The sequence below is a fragment of the Anneissia japonica genome, unplaced genomic scaffold, assembly GCF_011630105.1.
Source record: "Anneissia japonica isolate Jap-2015-1 unplaced genomic scaffold, ASM1163010v1 scaffold287709_len1912824_cov184, whole genome shotgun sequence".
Lineage (NCBI taxonomy): Eukaryota > Metazoa > Echinodermata > Crinoidea > Comatulida > Comatulidae > Anneissia > Anneissia japonica.
Window position 1 is genome coordinate 1,147,735 of NW_022751466.1, and position 11,505 is coordinate 1,159,239.

The following is an 11,505-nucleotide window of genomic DNA, read 5'->3' on the forward strand; positions in this document are numbered from 1 at the left end:
CCACGCCCACTTTGCTTTCGTGGGGGAAATCTGGCCCCTCGTCGGGGCCCCCCCCCCCCCGGGCAAATCCTGGTGCCACCTCTGGACCCCACGCCCAGAGAACCCCCCCATGAAATGACCTGGCTACGGGCCTGCTACCGCTCAAGAGGCAGATTTATCAAACTTAAAATCGTCTTAAATCCACTCTCGAGGCTGTCAGGTATTGGGGCGGGTCCAGATTATTTGCAGGCGGCTCCGGGATATTTACAGTTTTTTAGAGTTTAAATATATAAAATTCAAAAATTTAAAAATCATAATGAAAAGAAGGCAGTCGAAAACAGAGGAGGGTGAAGACGAACATTTAGGCTTACCATAGGCCTACTGTACATCTTGTATCCTGTGTGATTGGAATAACTTTTAGTTAGTTTTGTTTGTCATTGTATATGTAACTGGTACTGGTACGAGCATCTATATTGTGCCTTTTCCTTTCGGTTATAAAGCGCACGCCAAATCTCCAAGCTCAGGGAAAACTCAAGGCAGAATGTAATACAGGAATTTAAACAGGAGACCTGAAACAATTTTGAAAACTTAATGATGAAACTTTGGACTTGGCGATGAAACTAAGCCAGATTAAGCCGGACACTCGCTGTGCCCCCAACGGTCGACCGTCTGCCGACAGAACACAACTCCACAACGAGGTGCGCAACGGATCGGATCCGTTCAGATTGCCACCGACAATCAGCAGACGACGTCGCATCGTCTAGCGCTCACTGGGAGCGGAGTTTGATTCGCCTTAGGTGGTCGCACGACCGTCGTATGACGTAGTGAGTGCCCGGCTTAAGGCTAAGTTGTGGCGTTGGTAGTGTTTGTGGTTGCGCTGTGGTTTCCTAACTAATGCAGCAGTATCAGTGTTAAAAATTTTAGTATTTTTGCATATACTTTGATCTATTTATTTGTTACAAATGCACATACAAAATCTTTAAATTGTTTGTAAATATTCTAATAAATCATCTAATCTAAATTATTAAAATTTATTAACCACCAAATGTTTGCATTGTTTACATCACAAATCGTTTTCCGTTTAATTAATAAACATCTACCGCTCCCTCCAACCCACCCCACCCCACCATTCACTCTCTGTACATTATGGCCTAGGCCTACACTTCCCGAAGTCCAGCCCTCTAGTTATACTTCCATATTTTGCGCAAACAACACTCGTTTCGGTAAAAGTGTTGTACCACTGTTTTTCTCTCCTTTGATAAATATTTTTAAGTTGTTGCTGCACCCAAACAATGATTGGTTTCAAATCAATTAAATAATTAATAGCAACATTATCTTTACCTATGATTACACGCCTATCTTCAGTGGTAAAATTTATTATAAAAATTTAAGGTCAATTATAATATCAAATATAAATTCATCGTATATTTAAGTAGGACATTGTTATTATTGCACATAAATTAAGGAAGATTATTTTTCTAAGCTAATTTAACGTTCGTGATTTTTTTCTTTGCTATTGGTTGTTTGTTAATTAAAACTGGTATTCATCGTTCTTCATTTGAGCAGCATTATGTTGAGTCAATTTCCCACGTACACAAAATGATTGTATAACCGTATGGTTGGTCAATACGTCATCCCTAAGATATTTAGTCGATCCATACATCCTCATCGTGGTTCATGTTCTCATCGTCTGATTTTCTTGAATGTTGTCGTTTGGCACGTTCTCGCATTTCTTGAACATAGTTAGGATGTGGTTCGTGCTTAGGGGGAACCTTAGGCCGTTGGGCTTTCGTCATCCCTACCTGTTTCAAAACAACATCTTTATAATAGGGGTTTAGGTATTTTTTAACGTAGTCGGGGCAACCCCGTGGGTCGTGCGAGTCGGGATCATTTGGTGGTTTCCAGAAGGTTTTCTGTGATGGAAGCATTGGTTTGTGCTTGTTTAATCGCAGCTCTTGGAGGAACCATCGAACCAAACTTGGGTCAAAGAATTCCTCGAAACACTTTTCGATCTTGTCCCCTCGCGCTAGTCTGGCCTTCGCTAGTGTGTTTTTATGAATGAAAATTTTAATAGCTCTCCATGCACCTTCAAATAGCCAGCTGTGGTTGACAATTAGGACGTGGCCAAGACGTTCTGGATAGTGGTTAGCCATCGCTGAGTTGACGGCGTTGCCAAGGCGAGGATTACAAGCGGATAGTGTCATACCTGGAAACAAATAATCGGTATAACTGTTATATACTCTAATTGAAAATAGTGTAACGTTACATGATCAGCTGTACCTAGTGATTAGCGTATTAGCTGTTTGCATAAACTCGCTACACCTATGGTCAGTAGCTTTTGGTGGCCCTGTTTGGTCGGTGGTTTATTCGATGAGCTTTTCCGATTCTGTCGATGATTGCTACGCAGTGTAACGATTACGATTAAGACGCTGAAGCAATTTTATGGAAATAAGCTTTAGATATATATATAGCATTACCAATCACAAGAAGTATAATCAAAAAGTCCTACGCCGAAGAGGCATAGAAAGATAATCGTAATTCACTAAAACAAATTAGAAATTGGACGATTTAGTAATACAAAAGTTGCTGCGCAGCCGCGACATTTCAAATAATTTTGCATACAATTGTTTCCTACCTGTACAATCGAGCACCCAAACCCATCGATATGCATCCGGTCCCATGCTCCTCTTAGCGTTCTCCGCCAGGTGAAGTAGATGCTGCACATTATCTTCGGCAGTGTAGTGTACAGTTGATGCTTGTGCAAAGCAGGAGTAGATTACAGGCCTACCTGTCTTATCGTGGCCAACTTGACGCTAGGTAAATAGAAATACGATTAAGCAGTAATTAAGGAATCCTATTTATAACACAAGGGCTTTTTTAATTTAATTTAATTTTTTTTTTTTAAATCTGCATATATCGCAGTACGGTATGGAAGTTAAAGTAAACTGACAATAATATCATTCAAATAGTGTTACTTGTTACTTGTTACTTGGATAGCGCCTTTCTTTTCAGTTACGTAGCGCTGTAAGCGACTCTCCACAATAAGTCAGAAACATCCCCCCGAGTATCTTGCATAGAACCAAACCCATGTGAGCTAACTTAACTAATGCAATAAAGCAGTACAAAAATAAGAAAACAAAGAAAACAAAGAAAACAATAAACAAAAACGATCAAGCAAGGTGAGAGGAACTATTGAGAAAGGTGTGCTTTTAGATGTGCTTTGAACTGCCTAAGCGAATCACAAGATCTGAGAGAATAAGGCAGACCATTCCAAAGTTGGGCAGCAAATTGAAGGGAATGTTTTGTCACCAATTCGTTTATGGTAGACGGGTCGAACAAGTTGGATGGAGTTGGAAGATCTTGTTAAGCGCACATGGGTACATAGTGATATTAAATTGGATATGTACAAAGGGCAGACGCAAGAAAGTGACTTGAAAACAAAGAGAAGTTTGAATTTAATTCTTTCCTGTACAGGCAACCAATGGAGATCATGAATAAGGGGAGATGTATGTGTACTTGACTTACAAGAAAAAATGAGTCTAGCTGCAGAATTTTAAAGTTTTTGTAGGGTGTATAAATCTTTTTTTAACAGGCCACTGTACAGTGAATTGCAGTGTAGTCCAGTCTGGATTACTGTTTTTTAACATTAAATAAGCCTTACGCTTAGACATTTGATATAAGATAACGACACTTTTTGACGACTAAGATTACGATGAGGATGATGATACTACATTACATTACATTGGTGATGATAAAGATAACATTAGTGTTGTTGATGTTGATGGTGATCATGGTGGTGGTAATGATGGTGGTAGTGATAATGCTTTCTCCTGGCAAATAGCGAGTGTCCGTTCAACACTATATTTGGCTATTTTATGACTAATATTACTGGTTTGTATGTGAGTAATTTCACAGTAAATGGACACGGTATCGTGACATTTTCAAGGAAAATAGAGTAACAGAGGATTTAGGCCAAACTCTGTGGAACAAAAGATATGATATCAATGTTTTGGAAAAGGGATGTGATAAGATAAGTAAATTATCTTTCCAAAAGAAATATGCATGTTTGTATTTTAATACACTACAAATCCTATTCCCTTGTAACGGACGAACAGGTTCTTGACATACATTTGGGTCAATGACCTTCCAATGTGGATGCACCAAAAATAAAATGCATCATTAGGCCTACCATTTTTTTTTTAATGTTTTCTTACTGTATATATTCACCAATTTGATAAACATTAAAACATTTCTTTTTAGGAATATTGGGCCATTTTGAACTTTTTTTGACATACAAATGTTACTCCTGTTAGAAAAACCATCAAATTGCATATTTTATTAATAAAAATGGGTTTTATTTTTCTTTCTAGTGTTTTATCTTATTAGTTTCCAATATATTTCTTATACATATAATAATGAGTTCCATCCTTATAATACAATTTAAAAACTATATACAACATCCAATTTTAGACATTTTAGTCTTTGTCACACGTTTGTATGGTGAAATATGGCTAAAAAGTACGTCAATTTATCCTTTTTTTACTATGAATTGTACGATCATGAAATGATTTTTAATATGTGTACTCATTTATATGATAAAATCTAAATATATTATAACAATAAAATCTTTAGTTATACCTTGCTAAACAATTGCTTGGTGCGTGTCCTTTTACTGTGAAGTTACTCATAATATATACATACTGTAGAAATCCGCACATGCCAGAATGTTCTTAACGCAGAAACATACAGTGCTACTGTCGTCATTTACACCTGCATTGGCTAATTAGAATTCACCGTAATTACTAAGTCTAATTCATATCAAACTCTTCTCAGGTAAACTCCATTTGATTAGGAGCACACATGATTACATTAAACAATTCATGCGTTGAAGAGTGACTTCAAATCCTTGATCCTGGTTTAAGTCACCGTATAGTGACAGGCATTTTTTAGTCTATGTAAAAATGGTTAATTTAAAGGGAGATGATCAAATTTAGGACATTGTCTCACCCCAATAGAAAATGTGATGGAAGGCTAAAAGAAAGTTAATTTCTTATTTGTGCATAAACGTACCCAGGCGTGGAATCCCGGCTGATCTTCGCAGTATTTACAGTCTGCCTCAAGTGGTCGCCGTTCTTTACGCCACTGAATAGTTTCGAGTAAGCGGCTCTCTGCTTCTTCTAAATCCCACTCATAACCGATTAAATATCTCATACGTCTGCAACGCAATAATTAAAATTCAACACTGTAAGTAATTTCGTTGAAAACTCATCGATACACAATAAGTGTATAGAGGTTAACTAAACACTGCGGCTTTAATCGAATCGTGTTCAGGGACATGTGTGAATGGTATATTTACATGTGGTTAAATTAAAGAGCGTGTACACCCATACCTAACTTTTCCAATAATAAGTATAATACAGTATGGATATTATTTATATAGGCCTATATAAAATGTATATAAAATTATAATGGAAAATTAATACAATATCCTCAACATTGTCGTCATCATTATCGTTGTCATTAATAACATATTTAACATTTTCATCATCATTATTTTCGTCACTTTCGTTTTTTGTTCTCCATCGTCCATTGCCCATCGCCATTATCAACATCCCATCCTTATCGTCGTCGGGGTCTTTGTAGTGAAAAGTGGTCCAGTTGGTTAAGGGGGTCTACATATACAGCAAAAGACTCTCATTCAAATCTTGATTGGGGCAAATTTTTCATATTCACAGACTCGTTTTCCTCGTTTTTTATTTTGGATATGGATTTGGATCTGAATTTTGACTTTGGATCTGTTACTCAGTGGTGGCCCCAGCGGGCGGCAGGTGAATTCCCCCACCCCAGTCGGACATGGCTGGACCCCCTGTCTTCCGTCGCCACTACAACTACGAGGTCGTCGGATAAAAATTTAAAAAAATGATAATAATTTTCCTATTCAAGTAACGTTATTTTGATTGCCAATCCCTAATATTGTGGTCTAAAAGCACAATTTTGACCAAAATACGCCTAAAAAAAAAAATTAAAAAAAATAATTGGTTCCCCGTGAACCCTACCAGAGATCTTTTATTCCGGAACCCTGACCGATGCTGTAGTCGGCCCCTTGGTTCGGACTCCGTCGGGAGCCAAAAGCGTGTATGAGTCTGCAAGCATATGGCAACTGTATATTTATATATTTCATAAAAGTTTACATAACAGAATGTTATTTTCATTTTAGCAAAAATTAAATGAAAATGTAATATGTCATTGGATGTGCAGAAATACCACGTGGAATGCCCGGACCTTTATTGTCTATTATTACACCATATGTAATTGCCTAAAATCTATATAAGTTTATCGGGAAGACTTTGAATACAATCACAGACGTTTACATTGAACAAGAAACATACACAAATCAGCAAAACATCACTGTAAGCTACATTATGATGTAACCTACAACCTAAATGCTAGGCATCCCTTTGAGTTTTTCAAACTTACGTATTTTCCAATTTGGCAAACCCCTCTTCATCTTCAACGTTTTCCACGCGTCGAAGAAGCTCGTCCATCTTCTCTTTCTTATCTTTTTCACTTGGCTCTGGTGCCATCTTGATTGTTCGTTGTCACTTCTTAAAAACCTGAGCACAAAGAATAATTAGAAGTTATTAATGTTCTGAATGCTGATATTATAAATTTAAATAACAACGGAAGTGGTGGTGATAGTAGTGGTGATGATGGTGATAGTAATTATGATCAATATGATATCATCAGTGTGATGATGATGAAGAATAATGATGATGATGATGATGATGATGACGACGGCCATGATCGTGATGAATTGGAGAGGCGTGCACTGTGTCTACACAGAATAAAGACGTAGTGACAGTGTGCTGCTAACAGTCTGAACACACTGTTATATGTGTGTTCACACTGTGGACTATGTGTGAACACTCAGTGACGCTTTCATTGAAAGGGAAATATGTTTTCAAGTTCAATAGTAAAATGTTTAAAGACAAAGTTTTTAAGTTTTATTTTCTATGGTAGGCCTACATCACACATATTAATTACATCTCTATGGTTGCCGAAAATCGCTGGTAAGACATCATGGAACATTTTTTGGCGCTTATGATTTTGACTGTATAATCGTGAGGTGATGATGTATTTTACTATATAAAAGTTTCATTTCCGGGCATCTAGAGGTACTGTTTCCTCAAATGTTCTCCCCTCCACCCAAACAATGGTGGGGCTGATGTGGATGTACGGACTCACAGCTTGGAAGTAGTAAAGTAAGTACATCAAAGACAATGTTTTTAAGTTTTATTTTATATGGTACATCCCACATATTAATTAGATTTCAATGGTTTTCGAAAATCGCTGGTACAAGATCATGAGAAATTTGTTTGCAATTCATTTTGACTATGGTGAAGTCATGATGATGAATCTCCGGTCATCTAGAGGTACTGTTTCCTAAACTTTGCTCACCTCAGGCCCAACCATGGTGGTCCTGAGGTTTCAAAACACATCTGCGCCCTTGCCGAAACTACGTCAACCTACACCCCCCACCCCTCCTAAACTCGGTGCTTCGCACCTCGCATTATTAATCCCACCCCCATTGTTAAATCCTAGATCCGCCACTGCCATACGTTTGTTTCTCTCCACCCAGGAGTATAATGGGTACCCACTACTGGGGAGGAAAAAGGTGGTGTGAAAAGGAACTGACCACCCTACCACACACTGCCGAGGTTTGTACGATGAGTTAACAGCTCATTCCCTTATACGTTCAGAAATAAATACGGGACTACCCTTTACATCCGTATCCTCTTGTGACGTAGGAACAAAACAACAAAATGGCATACAAAAATTCGGCGGATACAGTAGAGTAAAAACAAACTCCATTCTATTAAGATGAAATACACATAACAATATAAGCCTATCCTTACACAAAGTACGTATCTTTGTTCTGTGTTGAAATCAAAGGTAAAAAATGCTATACTGGTTTTTCTTCTTATTCTTTTGTCATTGGAATGCAAGATTAATGGTAAGACCACTCGACCTAATTCTTAGGAATGCTTTTGATAAAATAATAGGAACAATAATATTTGGTGAAAAGAATATTATGAATAATCTGATAGGCATACGCTTATACATGGTACTATGAGGCTTACGTTAGGTTTATCTGTCCAGTTCGTAAATATGACAAAATTTAAGTTACAACGATATGATGAAATTGTTTAGGCCCGTAAAGCATAATATATAAATGGCTGTTGTAATGCTCCACCATTTTGATTGTAACAAGAATTAGGCCTACACCACCAGTTTAAATTTAATGAAATTTAAATCACATTCCCATTACAACACCTCCGTTGCTATAGGTACGCAAGTACCAAAATTATAGTAGGCCTACTAATATTTCCTACGGCTAAACAAATTAACGAATATATGGTTTAAAATGTGTCGTTGGTGTGCCTAATTCATGCTGACCTATAGTCTTGATACAACGAGTCATATCAATATACACCATTCTAAAATACTTTACACCTGGCGACCAAAGGATTCCACTCAGCGTAAATCTTGCTAAAATATACATTTTTTGCTTTAAAAATTTTACCCTATAGTACAATTTCCTACATGTGTTTCTTTTTTATTACATTTTAATTAGAATGTGATGCGAGAAATGGTAAAGTAGCAAGTAATGTGACTATGCACCCTGTAGGCCACATTACTTGCAAACAACGCTCAACCCTTACACATGTATACATTCTTAAGTTTGGTTTTTAACTATTTTCTCTGATTGGACATCAAACGAGTCTGGCAGCAAGTGTCGATATCAAAGCATTGCACTTTGAGTTATAGCCATCAAATTTCATAAGCCTGGGAAGAAAATCGACCTCTGATCGATAGGAACCAGAGAAATCACAAAATTCAAACAATTTGACGACTGGATCTGATCAGTGTAATTGTTTTTATATCGTCCATAATCATTGTGAATATTCTCCGTTATAGCTGTTACACCCAGATATTGAAAAATGCGTTAAATATGGCATCAGATGAATCATACCAATGGCGATCTATAAGCCTATTTGCTTATTCAAAAAAATCCAGCTGTATGTCATCCTAGGCAATACACCATTCTCTGCTGTACTTCACCTTTCCATAATATTATCCAGATTATATAATTTTTACAAGACGACACATATACTCACGAAACAGAATGATCAAAAATAGATTTACTGTACCATTATCATCTTAAACAAAGAGGTAGATTTGGTTTATGCACCGAGTTGTCCGTCACCTAGGCCCAACGTTTCGCATTCTGGTCACCTTCACTTGCGTTATTCAGTCTCAGTGTCTTTTAGTTTGTTTTTTGATTGTAGAGTCAACTAATAAAACGCTGAATAATAGCCGTATTTTATTGTGACATCCTTGTTTGTTGCACGAGCCTACCCATCTGACGATATAGTAACGATGTCGGTGAATGGAATCAACCGACAATAGCCATTGTCCGACAAGCACACTCAATGGACATTTGATCCAATGGTTGGCCGTCGTTATATTGAAAGAGGATATTAGACGGTTAACATAGAATAATGAAATGTAATATCAAATTAATAAGCATGTCTTTCAGAAACAACTCATGCGATTACATCGATCTGTGTATACACAATGTCTGCATAAAACGTACGAATGCGATCCACCATATTGCATGCATGATGTGAGTCAGGGATGGATTTAGATGGTGATAAACAAGCTTTAGCCACTACCCCCTCCCCCGAATCCCTGCAATATTATCAACATGTATGTTTTCGTTATGACTGAAAAACAGCTTGCATCCCTGGGAATTTTGAGGTAACCAAAAAATTATTTTCGTGTGTGCGTGGTAAACAAATCCTGTTGTTCATTCCCCTCCCCCACCCCGACCAGCAAACGGAAAGCTGAATATTCATAGATTCTTCTCATATAAAATATATGAATTCCCATTGAATGAAAAAAAAATCACCATCAAAACACTAATTTCAATATGAATTGAATTAACAACCCTGTCTAGGAATTATGCACGCAAAAAATAAAATAAAATAAAATAAAAAAATAAAAATATGGTTCGTGTGTTAATCGAACACACAACATCCAGGTTTGCTATTTATTATCCACCATCAACTAAACTGCCTTAAAAATTTTATTTTAAAATTGGTTCGTATGGGAATTGAACACACAACCACCAGGTTAGCTATTCATTATCGACCTTCACCCTTAAAAAAAATGGGTTCGTGTGGGAATCGAACCTACAACCTCCAGGTTTGCTATCATTATCCACCATCAACTAAACTGCCTTAAAAAATTTTTTTTTAATTGGTTCGTGTGGGAATTGAACACAAAACCACCAGGTTTGCTATTCATTATCCACCTTCACCCTTAAAAAAAATAAATGGGTTCGTGTGGGAACCGAACCCACAACCTCCGGGTTTGCTATCATTATCCACCATCAACTAAACTGCCTTAAAAAAAAATTTTTTTAACCTGGCTCGTGTGGGAATCGAACCCACGACCTTAAAAAAATAAATAAATAAAAAACTTGCCCCGTGTGGGAATCGAACCCACGATCGCTGAGTTTACTACCCCTGATCCAGCATGACTAAACGGAGGGAGGTAAACCACGGCCCCTAAGCCATAAATGCAATAAACCTAGTACCACACCAAGTACCTGTTAGTCAACCTACTAGAAAAAATTCTTCGTATATATACACTACAGGTTAATCATACGCATGGTCATGGTGTCAAAAAAATTGGCCGTGGGCCAAGAGGGTTTATTTTTTGTCTAAAAATATATAATTAAATTTATAATCGATTTATGATTGTTACCATCTCCATAACTTACACACTTTTTTTTAAATAGACAAAAATGTTGGAAAATCATTATGCAAAATGTTGGAAAAATCATTATGCAAATTAGATAAAAATAGACCAATCATGTTACGGGATTGAATGTATTGTACTCGTTGATGACGTCGCGAATTGCGAAATAACAACAAACAACAACCTTTTATGTCCCAGCCCAGGAACAAGTCAATTCGAGCGGATGCCACTTCGAGCGAAGGCCAATCCGAGCGAATTCGAGCGGATTTTTTTTTTCGAGCGGATGCAGTGGTATATAACTGTTTGTTATTTCTTGTGTTTATATGGGGTTTAATGATTTATCGATTGTGAAGGTTGTGATAGTTATTGGAAATATAATTTATTTATTCATTCTATTAATAGGTAAATAAGTTTGAATAATTATTGATGAGAGTGATTGTTGTATGCCATAAAATCTTCTGTCATACATTCAGAGCTTTTGGGGTTTCATTGTTGAGTTTGCTATGAAACCAAAACAAATTAAAACGAGCGTAGACAGCAATGATAGCAATTTTATTGTACTTTATAAAACGATATAAATATAGTACTGTAAAATATTCATTTTGTGCATAAGGTGTCTATATAGTTAATACTATTAAGTTTGTATCGACCAACCAAAGCACTGGAACCATGTCATGAAACCTATTCCGTGTACACCAA

At 36.9% G+C, this 11,505-nt stretch overlaps 1 protein-coding gene across 3 annotated transcripts in view; it reads right to left on the reverse strand.

The window, feature by feature from the left end:
* Positions 1 to 905: 905 nt before the first annotated feature.
* Positions 906 to 11,505, reverse strand: part of LOC117121693 (CRAL-TRIO domain-containing protein C3H8.02-like) — a 14,405-nt gene continuing 3,805 nt past the window's right edge. Inside the window, exons 1-5 of one of the 3 annotated variants that reach the window (XM_033266975.1) lie at positions 9,192 to 9,426; positions 6,457 to 6,593; positions 5,050 to 5,194; positions 2,615 to 2,792; positions 906 to 2,185 (exon numbers count right to left, since the gene is read on the reverse strand). In XM_033266975.1, coding sequence (XP_033122866.1) covers positions 1,626 to 2,185; positions 2,615 to 2,792; positions 5,050 to 5,194; positions 6,457 to 6,563 — 990 coding nt within the window. In that variant the 5' untranslated portion in view covers positions 6,564 to 6,593; positions 9,192 to 9,426 and the 3' untranslated portion in view covers positions 906 to 1,625. Of the gene's footprint in view, positions 2,186 to 2,614; positions 2,793 to 5,049; positions 5,195 to 6,456; positions 6,594 to 9,158; positions 9,427 to 11,505 lie in introns of those variants that run through there. The other 2 variants (XM_033266977.1, XM_033266976.1) reach the window with 2 other exon arrangements.